This window comes from Physeter macrocephalus, chromosome 13 (genome assembly GCF_002837175.3).
Source record: "Physeter macrocephalus isolate SW-GA chromosome 13, ASM283717v5, whole genome shotgun sequence".
Classification (NCBI taxonomy): domain Eukaryota; kingdom Metazoa; phylum Chordata; class Mammalia; order Artiodactyla; family Physeteridae; genus Physeter; species Physeter macrocephalus.
Genome location: NC_041226.1, coordinates 18,472,408 through 18,493,837, shown reverse-complemented (window position 1 = coordinate 18,493,837; position 21,430 = coordinate 18,472,408). Strand labels below are relative to the sequence as shown.

Below are 21,430 nucleotides of genomic sequence, written 5' to 3'. Positions count from 1 at the left end.
CAGATAGCTAGTGGGAAGCAGCTGCCTAGCACAGGGAGATCAGCTCGGTGCTTTGTGACCACCTAGAGGGGTGGGATAGGGAGGGTGGGAGGGAGACTCAAGAGGGAGGGCATACTGTGTTATGTATACAAATAGCTGATTCACTTTGATATACAGCAGAAACTAACACAACAATGTAAAAGCAATTATACTCCAAAAAAGATGTTAAAAAAAAAAACATGGTGGGAGGAGTCTCTTAAAGGAAACTTAAGAAACATAACCAAATGTTATCAGATCTTGTGTAATCATGGTTCTAACAACCAAATGTTAAAAAAGAAAAAAAATTAAAGGACAACTGGGGAAATTTAAATGTGGGTTACATTAGCTGTTATTAGGAAATGATTAATTGTGTCAGGGTGATGTGGTATTTATTTAAGAATGCACTCTTATTTTTTAGAGAAGTATGTAAGTCTTTGGGAGTAAACTGTCATGATTGACATATAAGAACATTTTTAAAATTATTTCTCTATGAATGTGTCTTAATCTCCCAATATTTTACCTATCATAATAAAAAGTTTGGACTTGATTTGGGAAGCAGTTAAAAAAAGGCACTGAAAGAGTAGAAGTTTCAGTTAAAAAGCATATTTTAGGAAAATTATTGTGCTGGTGGTACTTACAATGAAGGTACTTATTTAAGAAATATTTTAGTGCTTATTTTGTTCTAGCCACTGTACTAAGAACTAGGTAATGGAGGTACATATAGGAGAAATAGATAAAACATAATAAAAATATATTATCTAACCACAGTGAGGAAAGAAAGGTTCCTAGCAACCTGGGGGGGTTAGGGGAGATTCAGAAAGATTTCTCAGAAGAGCTAAATCCAGAGGTGAGTATTTAAGAGGGGTAGGAATTAACCAGGCAACCGGAGGCAGGGAAGGATATTCCAGTCAGCAGGATAGCCCTGAGAATAGAAATAGAATTGGCAAGCAGGGGAGAGCCGGATTCCAGATTATGTATAAGCATATAAGAAGTTCAGTGTTGCTAGAGCTTAAAGGTGTGGGGATGGGGGGTGGGGGACGGACACAGAACCTGGAAAAATAACCAGTTATCAGGCTCACTAAAAAAATCTCATGAACTGGAGGAAGAACACCACTTTGGAGGCAACTTTTAAACTGCTGGATGATAAGTAATAAGGCTGAAAGTAGGCTGGAGGCAGTGGAATAGAGAGGCAGGGCCCAAATCCAGAGACAGCACAGAGATTCAAGCTACATGACTGGCATCTGACTGAATGTGGAAGATGAGGAAGGAGTCCAAGAAACCTCTCAAATTTCAAGTTCAGGTCACAGTGAGAGTGATGATGCCATAATCAGAAAAAAGAAAAAACAAAGGCTTTAAACACTTTGAGCTTGAGAAGCTGATGTGATGCTCATGTGATTAATTTCCAGCAGATGATTAAAACAGATGTAAGTTCCCCACACTGAAATGACCATTAAAACTAAGGGAACTGCTAATGTGGGCAAGAAAAAGCCAATAGAGAAGTGAGTTGTGGACAGACTCCCAAGGCATGCCTATAATCAATGGGAAGAAAGAAGAGCCAGCAAAGCCAAGCAAAAAAGAGTAATCAATGAGGCAGAAGGACCAGGAAAGATTATATGTCCAGATAGTGAATTTGAGAAAAGATAATGATAGTGTACCTGCTATATGACGTATAGATTCCTGAAAAACTTCATGTTGGGCAAAATTAGGAAGAAAGAGGGAAATATATCAAGACAGTTGGGGCTTCCCTGGTGGCACAGTGGTTGAGAATCTGCCTGCTAATGCAGGGGACACGGGTTCGAGCCCTGGTCCAGGAGGATCCCACATGCTGCCGAGCAGCTAGGCCCGTGAGCCACAACTACTGAGCCTGTGCGTCTGGAGCCTGTGCTCTGCAACAGGAGAGGCCGCGACAGTGAGAGGCCCGCGCACCGCGATGAAGAGTGGCCCCCGCTTGCCACAACTAGAGAAAGCCCTCGCACAGAAACGAAGACCCAACACAGCCCTAAATTAATTAATTAATTAAAAAAAAAAAAAGACAGTTGGAGTCAGAACATATGGTTAATTGGAGCCAAGAGGCATACTCCTGGGCTTGCTATTTTCAACTGTTTCTGTACTTCAACTACTTGTGTTCAACTGCTGCTACTTGGGAGGGCTAAACAGTTAATGTGCTGGTAAAAATCAAATATCAACCAACATGAATTCTGCATGAACTAACATCATTCCTCTTTATCATTCAAGCAAGAATTAGTTTATGTTACATAAATACATTATAGCAGAACAGATTGTCAAAGGAGGGTTGTAGGCAATGGTATCAATGCCATAAAGTCAATAACAAAAGAAATTATTGTGGGATAGGGAGGGTGGGAGGGAGGGAGACACAAGAGGGAAGAGATATGGGGACATATGTATATGTATAACTGATTCACTTTGTTGTAAAGCAGAAACTAACACACCATTGTAAAGCAATTATACTCCAATAAAGCTGTTAAAAGGAGAAATTATTAATATTTTAGAATAATACTATACCTTTCACTCCCGAGTACACTATCTAGTCTCTTTTAAAGAGTATTTCTTAAATTTTATATACTGGTCACTAAATGACCCAAGGTCCCTACCATGAGTGGGCTTCTTGACAGAGACCACATACTTTAACAGCTGCAATACACACACAGAATTTGTTGTACATCACAGCAATCTATCCCAAAGAGGGAAAGGAAAACTCACTTAGAAAAAAGCACAGAGAGAAGGGAAAAAATAGGGACTGATTGTACTAAGTATGTTATTAGTCAGGAAAGGCCCTGTGGAGAATTTCTGAAGGTTTTTTTGAACTATAATGACATGGTATGGCAGAACTGCAATCTTGGTGTTCCAGAGTTATATGAAGGAGTATGAGTGAAGAAAGAGTTTGCCAGAGTGAGCCCCACCAAACAGATAGCAAAAGAAGGCATTCAGGAGAACAGCATATATAAAGGCATGGGAAGGAAACGTGTTGGTTACAGCCCCATCTCAAGTACTTTATCATGGACAGCAATACAAAATATATAGGAAATATAAGGAAAAGCGGTAGGTGAGGTAGAAAAGGCAGACCTCTTTATGAAATTATGTGGGGCATGCTAAGGACTTTTTAAATTTTATCCTGAATGCAATGGGATGATTTGCCAGGGAAGTAACACAAAAAGATTTCAGAAAGATCAATCCATAAGTTCACTGGGGAGGGAAGATACAGGGAAACCAGGTGCACTATCACACCTGTATAGGAGACAGTGACAGGGGCCTAAACTAGGGCAGGGTGGTAAGGTTGGTAACAAAGGTAAAAATATGAGAGCTCATCACATGTCTAACACAGAAAAGTGAAGGAACGGAAGAAGGGAGTCAAAGTCAAGGATAAGGTTTGAAGCTTGAACAGTTAGGTAGTATAGAAATACTTACCAACAAAGGTTCCAGAGAGAGAAGCAAGTTTGGTAGTGCTAGATGAATTTACAAATGAGAAGATATTTATCCCTAGCATTAGAAATTGAAGCCTAAAGTTTAAGTGTTAAGGCCAAAGATATGGGTTCTTATTTTTCAGTGAAACCAATGAACTGGCTTCTTACTAATAAAGAAACTTTGCAAAACTGAAAAAATAGAAGGTAAATAAATCAAATGATAAATAGGATGTCAAAAGTTTTTATCTGCAAGGTTTTAAAATATCAAAAGAGGAATTTCCCTGATATAGTCAAGATTTATTAAATATTTTCCCCATTAATTAACCTTCAGATGTGCATCCATACAAGTCAAGTCTTAGGCTCCACTCAGTGAAGAGACAGTAAAGCACAGTGAGCAAGAGTTCTGGCTTTAGTGTCATGCTGCTTCTCTTTAGTCTAGGCTCTGCCCCTTAAACCACCCTAGAACTTGGGGCTAGTAACTTAAGAACTGCAGGCTTCAAGTTTCCTTGGAAGTAAATGTGGGTAATAATACATACATACTTTATAGGACTGTGAAGAGTAGATAAAAAATCCAAATAAAGTACTTGGTACAGGTTGACTGTAAACATTCAGTAAGTGTTAAGAATTTTCAAATAATTATTAGTTGTCACTGATGAAAATGTCATATCTTTGAAGTGTATAGGAGCAAGAAAAACTTGACCTGGATGGAAGTTACCTGCATGTTTGATTTTTAAGTATTTACTAAATGGAACTATGTATTTCCTAGTTGTAGCTACAAAATCCATTCACCCTACCCAAGCCTTGAACTGCTGTCCATGATAATTACTCCCTCCCCTACCTCCATCTATAAACCTCAGGATAAGCGTTATCCCTTTTCTCTCCCGTGAGCTTCACACAGAAGAGGAAGAGAACAACGGAAGAGCAGGAGGTTCATATCCTCATTCCATGTTAGGACCATCCCCGACCTCAATTTTTGGGAAAATTCCTCCTTACATATGGGATAACAGAACTATTCCTCCAGAATTAATTCTAGATATTACTGCCAGTCACCTTTTTCCATTCCTGTAATCATGTTATACCTCCTAACTCTACTCTAGAATAAATTCCTTCAGATCTCTATATCAAGAAGTTTCCAAGCAACTCTTTGCCACAAAAATATTCTCAGACCACCACAAGCCACCTGGAAGTCTCACCTCTTCACTCCTTAATCTAATCTCTTCTTTTTCACCTGGATCTTTATTCACTAATTTCCTTACCAACAAAGGTTCCAGAGAGAGAAGCAAGTTTGGTAGTGCTAGATGAATTTACAAATGAGAAGATATTTATCCCTAGCATTAGAAATTGAAGCCTAAAGTTTAAGTGTTAAGGCCAAAGATATGGGTTCTTATTTTTCAGTGAAACCAATGAACTGGCTTCTTACTAATAAAGAAACTTTGCAAAACTGAAAAAATAGAAGGTAAATAAATCAAATGATAAATAGGATGTCAAAAGTTTTTATCTGCAAGGTTTTAAAATATCAAAAGAGGAATTTCCCTGATATAGTCAAGATTTATTAAATATTTTCCCCATTAATTAACCTTCAGATGTGCATCCATACAAGTCAAGTCTTAGGCTCCACTCAGTGAAGAGACAGTAAAGCACAGTGAGCAAGAGTTCTGGCTTTAGTGTCATGCTGCTTCTCTTTAGTCTAGGCTCTGCCCCTTAAACCACCCTAGAACTTGGGGCTAGTAACTTAAGAACTGCAGGCTTCAAGTTTCCTTGGAAGTAAATGTGGGTAATAATACATACATACTTTATAGGACTGTGAAGAGTAGATAAAAAATCCAAATAAAGTACTTGGTACAGGTTGACTGTAAACATTCAGTAAGTGTTAAGAATTTTCAAATAATTATTAGTTGTCACTGATGAAAATGTCATATCTTTGAAGTGTATAGGAGCAAGAAAAACTTGACCTGGATGGAAGTTACCTGCATGTTTGATTTTTAAGTATTTACTAAATGGAACTATGTATTTCCTAGTTGTAGCTACAAAATCCATTCACCCTACCCAAGCCTTGAACTGCTGTCCATGATAATTACTCCCTCCCCTACCTCCATCTATAAACCTCAGGATAAGCGTTATCCCTTTTCTCTCCCGTGAGCTTCACACAGAAGAGGAAGAGAACAACGGAAGAGCAGGAGGTTCATATCCTCATTCCATGTTAGGACCATCCCCGACCTCAATTTTTGGGAAAATTCCTCCTTACATATGGGATAACAGAACTATTCCTCCAGAATTAATTCTAGATATTACTGCCAGTCACCTTTTTCCATTCCTGTAATCATGTTATACCTCCTAACTCTACTCTAGAATAAATTCCTTCAGATCTCTATATCAAGAAGTTTCCAAGCAACTCTTTGCCACAAAAATATTCTCAGACCACCACAAGCCACCTGGAAGTCTCACCTCTTCACTCCTTAATCTAATCTCTTCTTTTTCACCTGGATCTTTATTCACTAATTTCTCACGTGCCCTGTTCAAGTTTAGTCCATACTTTCTATAAAATTCACCAACCTTTCTATGAAGCTATTCCCAACTGAATGACTATGAAACTACTTTCTTCCTGAAACCTCTCCCTACTCACAATTCCCTAGCATAACTCCACATTTTAATTTTCTTTAGAAAATATGTATTTTACTCTTCCGCCTAGCATCTTATTTGTGTATCAGCTGGCTATATAATTTATAATGCTTTGTCTTTTATCTATCCTATGTGTGAAAAAGTAGGAATGCTATCTCATCAAAGTACATCTCACTGGTTTTGAAATAGCCTGATAATCATGCTAGTCACAGAGCTAAGCTGCAACATAAGTTTCTAGTGTAATATAGTTTCTAAAATGGATAAGACTAAACTAGATATGGTGTCTAGTCTCAGTTATACCAAATTCTACAATAAAGTCACTTGATCAGATATGACCCCACTTCATCCTTTAGTCACATTTCTAGCATCCCTCTCTCTCAGGAGTCCTACTACAGCAGTAACTGAAGAGTCCTATATTCTCAGGACTCTTCAATTACCACTCCCTGATGTCTGGAATGCCCCTTCCTTGCTCTCTCCCTCTCCCAGGCCAACTTTCTTTCATCCAGGATCAGCTCACTCCCATTCATCCACTAGGAATCAACCAGAACATCTCCCTTGACTGCTCAGCTCCAAGTCAGGATCTTCTCATGCATTCTCAGAATACACTTACTGATGTACTGCATTGTAATTATCAGTTTACTTTCCTACACTCTTACAGAACTGCAAAGGTAAACTCCTTGAGGTACAGACTGAACAATGTTAGATACCCAATAGACAATTAATGAACGAATGCTCATACCCACTCCATGACCTTGTGCAGGCTGTACACACAGTCTTGAGTTTCCTCATCTAACATACTTTCCTCCTGTAAAGTGTGGATAATGCTACACCTAGCTAATAAAGTTGTCACAGGATTAAAAGAGGTATCATGAAGCTCTTAGTATAGTGTGTGACACATGGAACTACCATTTGAATGTCTGCTATTTCATGCCTTAGTTACCCTCCTGCATTCTGGGAACTGTAATGTCACCAATATTTTCAGGCTGAAAGGCTTAGCAAGCATGCATCCAGAAGTCACTAGTTACATTCTGATTATCAGCAGATATTTACTGTGTGTCTATTATGTACAGAAGTCCTTACTAGGTATCACTGAGCTGCCAGAACACAATAGGGGCAAAAAATAAGACAAAAACCTGTACCAGTATCCAAGAGAGGAAAGAATGTTAATTAGTTCTTCTATACAAACAATACAGGTATTTTTTTCAAACTACATTAACTTTTGTTTTATAATAGTGGTTAGCTTCAAGAACAATTACTGATGGGCAAAATTCAAACTTAACTCCTATCATCAAGAGGACCAATAACAAGAGGCAGTTCCAAAATTTCTTGGTGCTATTCCTAAGTTTCACTTTTTCTTATAAGTATCAATATTTCTCACAAACGAAGTTTAACCATAACCAGGACAGAGATAGATGAACTTTATTTGTCTCAATCAAATGGGAATTCCATAGTATTTCCTAATTGGTATGTAATTTTGTAGCTCCAAAAATGGCCTGTGTTTTCTCTATTTTTCTACAAAACAGAACGCTGACTGGCATTATTTTCCCTCACCACCTTCTCTCTTTAGGACAGGATAAAATGCACACTTCTTAGTCACAATGGCCCCTTAGCAAGAATGACAAAACTGCAAATCATGTCACCTAGTATTAGAAGAAGAGGCTGTGGACTTGAAACACTTTCCCCCTAACAAATCCAGAGGTGAGAGTCCCAGTGAAGTTTGTGCATTAAACTACACTGCTTTTGGTAGCTGCAGAGAGACCTCTAGCGCTGCCTGGATAAGCAGAGTTTGCAAATAGTACCTGCTAATGTCACCTTAATGAGACAATGGCAACACGCTGAGTAGCAACAAACTGAGTGACCACGATGAATGTTTACAGTTTTGCAATCATTTGGAAATTCCACCAGTTTGGAGCAAGAAATATATACAAGGCCGTATGAACGTATGCATCCAATTTATTTCAGTAAAACGTGTCAAAGAAATGATCACCCTATGCACACCCCCACTACAAGAAAAGGCTCAGAAAACAGGTCCTGTGAGCGGAGGTCGGAACAACGTCTCTTCCAAAGCCTCCACACAATAGATGGTAAACTATTGTCCACCTTCAGCTTGCTCCAAATGCCAGCAGTAAGGAGAGTATGAGCTGGAAAAGCTCAGCACGACTGCTCCAGAGAACCGCACCGGAATATTAGAAAACGGTCCTGGCGCATCCTACCCTCCCCCATCCACCACCCTCCGACAAGTCAGTTACCCGGCTGGTCCCCACCCCCCTCTGCGGGCCGCCACCGCCCGCCTGGGCCCGGCTCGCAGAAGGTAGGCGCGGGGACCGGCAGAGTCGAGGCTCCATGTGCGGCAGCGCGGGAGGCACTGAGGGGGCTGCGCCGGGCGGAAGGCTGCATGGTGAGCGGGCGTGAGCCGCGGCCGCCCCCTCGGTGGGGCGGTCGACAGCTCCAGGCGGCAGCATCCCCGGCCCGCGAGGCCCCGGCCCGCGGACCCCGCCTCAGCTCCACACCTCTTCCTCGCCGACAGCAGGCCGCGCCCGCGTGACGGGGCCGAAAACCCCGGTATTTCCAGGTCTCTGCGCCGGCAGCCCCGGAGGGCGGCTGCAGCCCGGCCCGCGTCCCGCCGCCCGCTCCGCCCAGCCCCTAGCCGCGATGACGAGAGGCGGCGGCCAACTCCGACCCACCGCGAGCCGGCAAGAACCAGCCCGGCGCCGGCCCCCCGCCCCTCCCTGCCGCCTCGGGGCCGGCGCGGCCAGGCGGGCTAGCCGGGCGGGCCCCAGCCGCGGAAGCACACTCACCTCTACATCTCGGCCCTTATTCTTAAAGCTCTTGATGCGGTGGTTCTCCAAGCCGGGGTTCTCGGCCATGGCTGCGCGCTGCTCCGGCGGCGGCTACTCCGGCGGCTGCGGCGGCGAGTCTCGGCGCGGGAGGGGGAGGTGGGGGAGGGCCGGAGGGAAGGGAGGGGGAGGGGGAGAGGAGAGCACGTTCCGTGACGCCTCCGAGCGCGAGGTGGCAGCAGCGCCGGGGGAGGCTCAGGCGGACAGACGGGGGGCGGGGCGGGAACAGCACTGAGGAACCGCGGGCGCCTGGAGAGCCTTGAGTCACGTGACGCAGGCGGCCTCCGGCCTGGATGCTAGCCGGCTGGATGTGCCCGATGGTTCTCGGGATGACCCCCGCCAACCCCCGCCCCCCAGCAAGGACTCCCCACAACCCCTCGGAGCTGCAAGTCATGCGCCAGCAATGGAGCCAGACTTAGCCGCTTTTACTGCCCCCGAGACGCGGAGCTGCGGCAGGCAACTACAGTTCCCAGCATGCCATCCTTCGGCGGGGATAATTCTCCCGGCCCTGACAGAACCAGGAGAATGCCGGGAACCCTAAGCGCGCGGCTTTCTGCGCGCTGCGCTCTGAGCGCCTGGGCGCGAGACTCCGCCCCCAAGGCCGCCTCTGGGCGGGGTGGGGTGGGAGGAGCTTCCCCGGAGTTGGTAGTTTGCGCTCTATTGAGAGGGAGGGGGCGGGGCTTCCTGGGAGGCGCACCTCTCTCCCCTCTCTAGCCTAGAAAATTAGAAACGAAGCCACGGTTCGTGCTTTGTTCCCTAGCTTCTTTGGGTGGGGGTGGGGGTGGGGGTGGGGGTGGGGGTGGGGGGAGTCTCCTGAAATAGCAGCCACCCTCATTCGCTGTTCCCTTGCTCTGCTTTGGTTTTATAATTAGCATTTATTTCCACCTGACATGTACCTATGTATGTATGTGATATATGTGTTTATGTGTGTGTGTTACCTGGCTTACTGCATCGGAATTAGCTCAGTTAAAGTAGGGACATGGGTAGGTCTACTGCTGAAGCCCTCTGTTAATACAGTGCCTGGCATGTCGTGAATAATCAATAAACACTTGAACAGATTAGCGCTCTAGCGTCTGTTTCTTCATCATCCTCCCAAGCCCCGTTCTGCAGCCTCCACTCTGGCAGTTCCTGCATTTATGTACCCTCAATACCTCCGTTCTGCCACCACACATAATCTTCTCAGCCTTCAGGAAGTAGTCAAGCCCTGATCCGCAGACTCCAGTCTAGCATCTCCTTTTAGGGTCATCGTAGGAATGATCACGGGAAATTTGGATCCATAACGCTAATAGTTGCTTTCTGGAGCAGGTGGGCTTCTCTGAATGTATGTGAAATAATTTAGTTTCAGAATCTCTGGCAGATACAAGCGATGTTATAGTACAGTTCAAATGACACTGAGGTCATTCAAAAGTTGGGAGAAATATAACCATGAAGAGATTGAAGAAGATATTCTTTCAAAGCAAAGGGGACTTAGAGAGCCCGAGGTCCAGGGGTCATGAATTAAGAGGGCTTTGCTGGCCTGGCTATGTCTGGGCCACTTTTGTGAGTGGTGGGTGGTGGCTTGTTGATAAACACAGGCTCATTTAAAGGCTTCAGACCATTGCTGCCATATTGGACTGTGGGCCGGTCTTGACAAAGGTACCATTTTTCAAGGGAAACCAAAAAGCTGGGTTCTTTTTTCTTCATTTTTAAATGTCGATTTATATTTTTTACTGGACTTTAGGGAATCAGTCACTTAAGAACTCCAGGCCCTCACATTGTGTGATCCTGGTCCAAACACTCAGTTGATGGGGAGAAAAAACACCTAAAGCTTAGAATGAATAAATAGATGACTTCAACTCTAGTTCTTAAGGCGATAGAAGTTGCATGTTTGCCACTCCTCCTGACTGACTGAAGAGAAACTTCCAGACTGTAGCTCAATCTCCATTACAATTTAGCAAGAACTTCTCTTTTCAGATTATTTTACCCCTTTGTACCTCTTCTCTTCACCCTACTTGCTATCACCAATCATGTAAGTTACCATTTTAGAATTTTAGACATATTTAGTGAGCACTTACCATGGGTTAGTCGTTGTACTAACACTGGGATATATTTGTAAACAAGGCAGCCTGGTATCCTGCCTCCACACAACTTCATATCTATCAGAGTAGACAGACAATAAAACAAGTTATCACCCCAAACGTGTTATGGGTGAAGCATGAAGATCCTTATAACCTGCTGATTCCTAATGTGTGAGGGCAAGATCCCAAATAGAGGTCTACATGTCACATATCTAAAATTTAAAAGTTATAAATCAAGCTTACAAACTCAAAATATATTCTAACCTTTGACATTGACAAATGCGCTTCCTTTACAACCTGTAAGTCTGGGTTTGAATTTAAATTTCTTGACTTCTTGGACTTCTGCTTCAGAATGTGACCGTGCAAAGAAGGATGGAAGCCAGCCCCCAGCCCACTTTTTTGTTCCCCTTCTCTTCCCTGTCCTGGCTCCATCCCACTCACCCCCAAAGCTCTATTCACATCCCCCTACCCTCCTCAAGAGATGCCCTTTGGCCATTGCTCAGGCCTAAAGTGTGCAAAACTGTGGCATCATGTGCCCCCAGGAAAACAGACCCAGAAATGAAGCCTGGGAAGACCCTGGAAGCAGGCTTGGCCATTTGAACAGGGAATCCCAGAGCCCTGGTACCCAGAGCTGGGTCCAGGAGCACAGGTTCCAGTGAGCATGACCCCTTGGCTCCATGGACTTCCCATGGGGAGGACTGCAGCAGAAGAGAGCCAGAGTCAGGTCCTCTAAAGGGCAGGGTCGGGAATTCCTTGGCGGTCCAGTGGTTAGGACTCTGAGCTTTCATTGCCAAGGGCCTGGGTTCAATCCCTGGTTGGGGAACTAAGATCCTACAAGCTGCACAGTGCGGCAAGAAAAAAAGGGCAGGGTCCAGAGCAGGGTCCCTACTTGCCCAAGTCTAACTTAGTCAGTTTTACTCTCTGCCATTATTCCTGGTGACTTCAACATCCACACATTTAGTACCCTGACCCCAGAGTCCCTCCACATTCTTAACTGGGCCAGGTTTCTACCACTTGAAACCCCATCAGGCCTTCTGAAGTCCTTCATCTCTTGGAAATGACTGTCTCCAGTGACTCAAATTTGGGGCTTGTCACCGTTAGCCACCATCTCCTCTTTTCCCTCACTCTAGTCTTTGCCTTTGTCCCAAAACTTCTGACAACTCTTCTTACAAATGGATTTCTTTTCCAAACATACTTTGAGTGTCCACCACCTACCAAACATTGTATTCATCAGGCACTTACATTAAAGAGCAAGGGCCTGGGGAGCCGAGCAGAGACAGGAAGGAAGGCCCCTCTGCCTGGGTAGTCAGTCAAACTTTTCTTCTTCCTCTGACTCACTACCCACTTTCCCAGTGGACAGTCAGGTGACAATTCACAGAAGGTAACACAAACACAACAGATCCAAGAAGGAGCTCATGATTCTCCCCCTAGGGCAACTCCTTCTGCAAATCCACCAACTCTGCTCATGGCATAAGCATTCTTTCAGGGACTCCACTCAAAGCTAACAACCGTCTTTAACTCCCTGCCTTTTTCAACTCCCTCACCTAGTCACCATGTCAGTTCACCATTCAACACTTCTTGAATCCAGCTCTTCCTCCCCCAATACCTCCTAACAGGTTTCCCTGCCTCCCCCATCCTCTCCACAACAGTCTGACTCACTTCCTAGATCTTCCTGATTTTACCTCTTCTCCCAGTATTCAGTACACTCCTCTCCCTCTGTGACTGTCTGTCAAATCATTTCTCAACTCCTCAGTCTAGTGGTTAAGACCACGTGTGATGCAGTCATACTGCAGTATACTTTTCTCTTTTCTGGCTTCCCTACACATAGCTTATGCTTCAGCTAACATGTTCTACTCACCCTTTCCCAAGTATGTCTTAATCTTTCAAGCTTTCACATCTTTGCTTTTTCACTTACCTAGAAGGCCCTGGCCTATCTCTGCCTGTCAAATTTGGTCCCTCTTTAAAGACTCAGCCTAAGAGGTCACCTTCTCCCTGAAGCTTTCCCAGCATGGTACAGTGGAGAGAACTTCAGAATCTGAAAACTCAGACAGTAGGGCAGACTACCTACCAGAGCAAGCCAGGAAAGTCACTTTACCTTCCCTGAATCATCTTCTCATCTACAAATGAGGATTCTGAATCGTTGGTTTTCGTGAGAAGTTCTAAAATACATACAGAAGTGCTTTGAAATTGCTATGTTCATCCTAGTTATTTCTCTTTCCAACCAGGACCCCATATCTTTCTCTGATCCTCAGAAGAACCTACCTACTGTTCCATACTGCTGCAACTTGTGTTGAGTCTTGTCTCTCTCACTCACCTGGAAACCCTTAAAATGGCTTGTACATATTTCTGTTCCCCAGCAGAGAATAACTGGATCTCATGCATGGTTTCTGAATGAATAAATGAATTAACAAGTGAATGAATGGACTCCTTCCCCATGGTCAGATAAAAAAATGTCAGGTAACTCTTTCATGGTCACGAGGAAACAGGGTCTAGGCAATATGATTCCAGGGCCCACATTGGTAATTTGTTTTTCTGCGTGTAGATGCACAGAGAGATGGGGACAGGAGTAGTTCCACAGCCTGAGGCTGGGACATCTGCAGGGTCTGGCCAGCTTACCCATCTCCTGCAGGACCCTTGCCTCTGAGAGCCATGTGCCTTGTTCTGGCCCACAACACATGGAGACACTGCCTTCATCGAGTATAAATGAAAGGGTTTCCACAGGACACTGAAGTTGTAGTCAATTGTTAGAAAAAAAAAAAAAAAGTCTAGGTAGACTGGTTACCAAGGAAAGAATTAAAGAAGTGTGAAAGTTAGTCTCTAGTGGAAAGAGATTTTACAATCAAGTCAGCAGAGCTGGAACATATCCAGGCAAACCGTAAATCCAGAGGTCAGACAAAAAAGGGTCTATCATGTAGACTTCTATTAAGTAAGCACCTATGTTTCATTTGCATATCACCCTTCGTAGGAGACCTAGTCTGTTTATTAATATTGAGCAGTAAAGGCTCCAGTTTGTAAATATTCAGCTCTAAACCATTCACAGAAAACAGGATAACTGGAGGCAGGAGATGCCTGAAAATAGAAATCAAAAAAGCTTGGTTAATTAGTTTGATTGTAAACACACTCCTCTGTCCTTACTACTTGGGTTATTCGTGATTTCCTAAATTGGAAAACGCCTAGAGAACTGCATCTTGCAGTAAGACTACAGTTCTAGGCACAACTTTTTTCCTGTTTTCAAGGAAAACAGGAAAAAAGTTGTGCCTAGAACTGTAGGCAGTTTTTTCCCTGTTTCCTTGCTATGTCCCTATAATCAACATTGTCAATATATTAATAATCCCTAAGTAAAATATACAATAGAAGCTTGCCAAAAGAAGTTTTCCCTACCTAAATTTTGTGAGCCTTTTGAGGTCTACCTTCCTTTAAAATCTGTAATTTAAATGACTTTGATTCGGATGAAAGGTTATCTTTTTCTCCAACTACTTGTTCACATTTGCTCTCTTCGATATCCAGATCCACTATGCATGAAATCACGGTAGCCTGAGTGTTTATAGACCAGGCAATGTGATGTCCTACAGCTGTGCAACCACTAGCCACATGCGGCTATTAAATTTAAATTTAATTAAAATTAAATAAAATTTAAAACTGATTTCCTCAGTCACACAAGTGCCATTTCAAGTGTTCATTAGCCACTAATACTGTGTCTACCATATTGGACCACAGAGATATAGAACATTATCACAGAAAGTTCCATGAGACAGCACTGCCTTAGAAAGAATACAGATTTAGCAACTGACAGGCCTGTGTTTAAGTCCCATCTTTTACTAGATTTGTGACCACAGGAAGTTCTTAAACTTTCAAAGCTTCAGTTATTTACATTATAAAGTAGAGCTAGAAATACCTACACCTGTAAAGTAGTCAATGTCCAGCACATTTTAATTGCTTAAAAAAGCTATTATTATTATTAATGCTTAGGGATCAAAAATTCAAGCTGTTGAGACTCAAATATTCGACACCAATATTTTCTTCATACCATGAGTACTCAATAAATCTTGCTGGCTACTCAAAAAGATTTAAAAAATTAAAAACATCATAGGATACTTTTGTTTGTTTGTCTGTTTGTTTTTAAATTTTTGGCCGTGCTACACGGCATGCCAGATCTTAGTTCCCAGACCAGGGATGGAACCTGCGGTGTCCCCTACAGTTGAAGCGTGGAGTCTTAACCACTGGACTGCCATGGAAGTCCCCGCATACACATATGTTTGTTTCTTCATTTATGACATCAAACTTCTATAGGAAAACAACAAGTTGAATTGCCCTGGAGAAACCTAAGGTGTGGGTAGCTGTTTAAACCCATAAATTGACCCAGGAGATTTCTGATTCCCAAACCATCCCTAAAATTTAATTCAGGAACATGTCCAGCAAATGTCTGCATTTGAACAGGATGTCTATTGGTGATCTAAGTCTGGCTTGCAGAGCAGTGAGGCAAAATTCACACTCCCCCCTCCCCACCACCCTTTAGCTTGGAGATAAAACCCATGCTAGTTGCACACTCCAGGACTTTTGAAAGTACTTCAACTTACCTAAGCATCTCTCCAGCCCCTCCCACTCTCCCCACTTTCAGATCAATCTGGAGCCTTGTATAACAGCATCCCAAACTGGAAGAGCAAGCTGTGGATAATGTGCCCACAGAGCTTAAGCCCTGCCATTCTCACAGAGGGACACATTACAGCTAGGAACGCGAGCAGCCAGAGCCAAGATAATTCCAGACTCATAGGACAATTGTTCAATCAATCACAAAACAACCCAAACAAAAATAACCAAGAGAAGCTATGGGTAACTTACATCTGATCATGATATGAACTGCTAACGTCACACTCATTTGGAAATTTCGGTTTTTCTAAGCTTCTCAAAGAAAAAAAAATGGAGAAGCAAGATTATGCAATGAGATGATAAAAAGAGGACAATACTCTGTCCTTACTATTCAAAGCTGGATTGCAAAATATTCTAATTAAAGAAAACTTTAGTTTGTTTCTCCTTAGAATTTAGTTGAGCTTTGCTCAGGTTTTCTTTCATATCAAAGAAGCCCAAGGAAGGGAGTCATCTCTCTTAGAAGTTTATAGCCCAGTGACTGATGGGAACATGGCTGGGACAAATGAATACATTGAAAATACATAGAAAAATACCATAAGAATGTTTTCTGACCCACAGTATGAGCAGATACAGTTCCAGTCACTCACTGCCAAAGCAAAACCTGAACCAAGCCAAGCCCTGCCATTTGAAATAGCCGTAATTCTGAAAACCTGTCTTCATTAGTAGCCATTTGTTTACTGTAGAAATGAGAATAATTAATTGAGTACTTAACATGTTCTAAGCTCTGTTCTAAATGATTCACACTTATTATTAACAACCCTACAAGGTAGGTAGATAATACCATTTCCTATTTTACAGATGGATCCACTGAGGCACAGAGTAGTTAAAATGACTTGCCCTAGGTCACACAGTTAATCAGTGTGAGAGCCAGGATCTAAGCTTGGGTGATGTGGATTCATTTTACACTCTTGCCTCTGTGGGCAGCTGGAACAATAATGAACTTAAACAAAGAACAATTCCTTACTACTTACAAACCTATGATCATACATCCAGACGGATATCTTATAGCTATGGATGTTTGCAGAAACCAATTAAAAAGAAGAACCCAAAACATTTTTTTTTTTTTGGCTGCATTGGGTCTTTGTTGCTGCATGTGGGCTTTCTCTAGTTGCGGCGAGCAGGGGCTACTCTTCGTTGCGGTGTGTGGGCTTCTCATTGCAGTGGCTTCTCTTGTTGCAGAGCACAGGCCCTAGAGCACACGGGCTTCAGTAGTTGTGGCACGTGGGCTCAGTAGTTGTGGCTTGCAGGCTCTAGAGTGCAGGCTCGGTAGTTGTGGTGCACTGGGCTTAGTTATTCCACAGCATGTGGGATCTCCCCAGACCAGGGCTCGAACCTGTGTCCCCTGCATTGGCAGGCGGATTCTTAACCACTATGCCACAAGGGAAGTCCCAAACCCCAACCACTTGATTGTAGTCTATTCACCAAACACAATTCTCCTTGGTTTTCAAAATCCTCAGTAGGAAGAGTATCTCAGCTGGCAGTAATTTTTAAAAGTGAAGAGGTGAATCCTGGTCACATTGTTTTGGCTCTAAATCAAACTGCACCTGAAGTTGGAATAGTTCATGAAATTTTCTCTCTCTCTCTCTTTTTTTTTAAAGTTATATAACTGAATAAATTTTCCTTTCAAAAAACCTGGTTGAGTTTCAACAGAAAGACCCATAACTGGGAATTCCCTGGGGGTCCAGTGGTTAGGACTCTGCGCTCTCACTGCTGAGGGCCCAGGTTCAATCCCTAGTTGGGAAACTAAGATCCCACAAGCCTTGAAATGCGGCCAAAAAAGAAAAGGAAAAAAAGAAAGACCCAATAACCAATACATATCCTCTTCTGCAGCCACTGCCATTTCACCCCAGCCATAGGGGTTGGCTCAGGGCTGGGCTATGACCTCAGCCAGTCTATTCAGAGTGGATCTCAGGCTTTCGTGGGCAGGACCAGAAAAGAAGCTCAGGAGAAAACTGAACTTGAACCTTGAAAGACATGAGCCTGGAGATGCTGTACCCAAGGTTGCTGGAATCCACTGTTCTGAGTCCAGGATACCAACCCAACCAAGGGAAGGTAGAGTCAAGAGATGGAGAGAAACAACCTTGAGATATCATTGGAGTCCTCAATCATTTTCAATGCCTTTAGCCAATAGATTCCATTTTTTGCTTGAGTGCTATCATTAGTGATTGAAAGAGTTCAAATACACCCTTTTAATATTTCTCAAATTTATCTTCTCTCTTTCTACCCTGCCTGGGATTAAGCTGGCATCACTTCTTTACAGGATGCTCCAGTTATCTATTTTTGCCCTACAAGGATCCTAAAATGCAGTGGCTTAAAACGATTTATTATTTTTCCTGCTTCTGTGTGTTATAGCAATAGGTTATTCTCCAGATGTATTAGTCAGCTTTAGCAAACTAACAAATGACTCCCTGACTCCCAGTGGCTTGCCAACAACCAGTGCTCCTTATTCTGCTATCATGTCTGCTGCCATATTGGTGAAGGCTGTGCAGAAGCTCCATGTGTTTTCACATTCTAGGACCAAGGCTGCAGGAGTAGCTCTTATTTGAGACATGCCATTCCTGTGCCAGAACAGCAAAGAGCAAGAAAATAGGTGGAAACATACACAATAGCCCTTAAAGCCTCAGTTCAAATGGTGTCTGTGCTATGTCCTTTCACACCCCATTGACCAAAGCAACTCCTTTGCTTTGAAGGCTCCTCATAGCCATCAGGATAAATTAGGTTGACACCCAAGGCCCTTCTGAGAGGTTAAGTAAGGTAAGGAGATACATACTTGCACACATACAATCACAGAGAGGAGGAAATTTTATATGTATACATACCCACACACACACACACACACACACACACATAGTATTATACCACTCTTTCTTTTTTATTCTTATTTTTATTTTTTTGGCCTCACCATGCAGCACGCAGGAACTTAGTTCCTCGACCAGCAATGGAACCCACATCCCCTACAGTGGAATCACGGAGTCTTAAAGTATTATACCACTCTTGAAGTAACTTGACTTCTACGTGGCAGGTTGAGGGTAAGCCTCAACTTGAGCTCTGGAACCAGTAACTTTCTGTATTTTTTTTTATTTTTGAATTTTGTTTATTTTTTATACATCAGGTTCTTATTAGTTATCTATTTTATACATATTTGTGTATATATGTCAACCCCAATCTCCCAATTCATACCACCACCACCACCCCCGCCCCGCCACTTTCCCCCCTTGGTGTCCATACATTTGTCCTCTACATCGGTGTCTCTATTTCTGCCCTGCAAACTGGTTCATCTGTACCATTTTTCTAGGTTCCACATATATGTGATAATATACGATATTTGTTTTTCTCTTTCTGACTTACTTCACTCTGTATGACACTCTCTAGATCCATCCACATCTCTACAAATGACCCAATTTCGTTCCTTTTTATGGCTGAGTAATATTCCACTGTATATATGTACAACATCTTTATCCATTCGTCTCTTGATGGGCATTTAGGTTGCCTCCATGACGTGGCTATTGTAAATAGTGCTGCAATGAACATTGGGGTGCATGTGTCTTTCTGAATTATGTTTTTCTCTGGGTATATGCCCAGTAGTGGGATTGATGGGTCATATGGTAATTCTATTTTTAGTTTTTTAAGGAACCTCCATACTGGGAGGCTCACGGGCCCAGCTGCTCCACAGCATGTGGGATCTTTCCGGACCGGGGCGCGAACCCGTATCCCCTGCATCGGCAGGCGGACTCTCAACCACTGCGCCACCAGAGGAGCCCTATTTTTAGCTTTTTAAGGAACCTCCATACTGTTCTCCATAGTGGCTGTATCAATTTACATTCCCACCAACAGTGAAAGAGGGTTCCCTTTTCTCCACACCCTCTCCAGCATGTTATTTGTAGATTTTCTGATGATGCCCATTCTAACTGGTGTGAGGTGATACGTCATTGTAGTTTTGATTTCCATATCTCTAATAATTAGTGATGTTGAGCAGCTTTTCATGTGCTTCTTGGCCATCTGTATGTCTTCTTTGGAGAAATGTCTATTTATGTCTTCTGCCCATTTTTGGATTGGGTTGTTTTTTTAATATTGAGCTGCATGAGTTGTTTATATATTTTGGAGATTAATCCTTTGTCCACTGATTCGTCTGCAAATATTTTCTCCCATTTGAGGGTTGTCTTTTTGTCTTGTTTGTAGTTTCCTTTGCTGTGCAAAAGCTTTTAAGTTTCATTAGGTCCCATGGTGTTAGGGAGTGTTCTAATTTCATTCTTCTACATGTAGCTGTCCAGTTTTCCTGGCACCACTTATTGAAGAGACTGTCTTTTCTCCATTGTATATCCTTGCCTCCTTTGTCATAGATTAACTGACCATAGGTGCGTGGGTTTATCTCTGGGCTTTCTAACCTGTTCCATTGATCTATATTTCTGTTTTTGTGCCAGTACCATACTATCTTGATTACTGTACCTTTGTAGCATAGTGTGAAGTCAGGGAGTCTGATTCCTCCAGCTCCTTTTTTTTTCCCCTCAAGACTGCTTTGGCTATTTGGAGTCTTCTGTGTCTCCACACAAATTTTAAGATTTTTTTGTTCCAGTTCCGTAAAAAATGCCACTGATAATTTGATAGGGATTGCATTGAATCTGTAGATTGCTTTGGGTAGTATAGTCATTTTCACAATATTGATTCTTCCAATCCACGAACATTGTATATCTCTCCATCTGTTTTTGTCATCTTTGATTTCTTTCATCAGTGTCTTATAGTTTTCTGAATACAGATCTTTTACCTCCTTAGGTAGGTTTCTTCCTAGGTATTTTATTCTTTTTGTTGCAATGGTGAGTGTGTTTGTTTCCTTAATTTCTCTTTCTGACCTTTCGCTGTTAGTGTATAGGAATGCAAGAGATTTCTGTGCATTAATTTTGTATCCTGAAACTTTACCACATTCATTGATTAGCTCTAGTAGTTTTCCGGTGACATCTGTAGGATTCTCTGTGTATAGTACCATGTCATCTTCAAACAGTGACAGTTTTACTTCTTTTCCTATTTGTATTCCTTTTATTTCGTTTTCTTCTGATTGCTGTGGCTAGGACTTCCAATACTATGTTGAATAATAGTGGTGAGAGTGGACATACTTGTCTTTTTCCTGATCTTAGAGGAAATGCTTTCAGTTTTTCACCATTGAGAATGATGTTTGCTGTGGGTTTGTCCTATATGGCCTTTATTATGTTGAGGTAGGTTCCCTCTATGCCCACTTTCTGGAGAGTTTTTATCCTAAATGGCTGTTGAATTTTGTCAAAAGCTTTTTCTGCATCTATTGAGATGATCATACGGTTTTTATTCTTCAGTTTGTTAATATGGTGCATCACATTGATTGATCTGCATATACTGAAGAATCCTCACATCCCTGGGATAAATCCCACTTGATCATGCTGTATGATCCTTTTAATGTGTTGTTGGATTCTGTTTGATAGTATTTTGTTGAGGATTTTTGCATCTATATTCATCAGTGATATTGCTCTGTAATTTTCTTTTTTTGTAGTATCTTTGCCTGGTTTTGGTATCAGCATGATGGTGGCCTCATAGAATGAGTTTGGGAGTGTTCCTTCCTCTGCAATTTTTCGGAAGAGTTTGAGAAGGATAGGTGTTAGCTCTTCTTTAAATGTCTGATAGAATTCACCTGTGAAGCCATCTGGTCCTTGACTTTTGTTTGTTGGAAGATTTTTCATCACTGTTTTGATTTCATTATTGTGATTGGTCTGTTCATATTTTCTATTTCTTCCTGGTTCAGTCTTGGAAGGTTATACTTTTCTAAGAATTTGTCCATTTCTTCCAGGTTGTCCATTTTATTGGCATA

At 42.5% G+C, this 21,430-nt stretch overlaps 1 protein-coding gene across 1 annotated transcript in view; it reads right to left on the bottom strand.

Moving 5' to 3' along the window:
- The window catches only part of KPNA3 (karyopherin subunit alpha 3), an 84,708-nt gene extending 75,691 nt beyond the window's left edge, over positions 1-9,017 (bottom strand). The window contains exon 1 of the mRNA XM_007105312.4: positions 8,858-9,017. Within this exon, the coding sequence (XP_007105374.1) occupies positions 8,858-8,926 (69 nt within the window). The 5' untranslated portion in view covers positions 8,927-9,017. The remainder of the gene's footprint in view (positions 1-8,857) is intronic.
- Between the last annotated feature and the right edge of the window lie 12,413 nt (positions 9,018-21,430).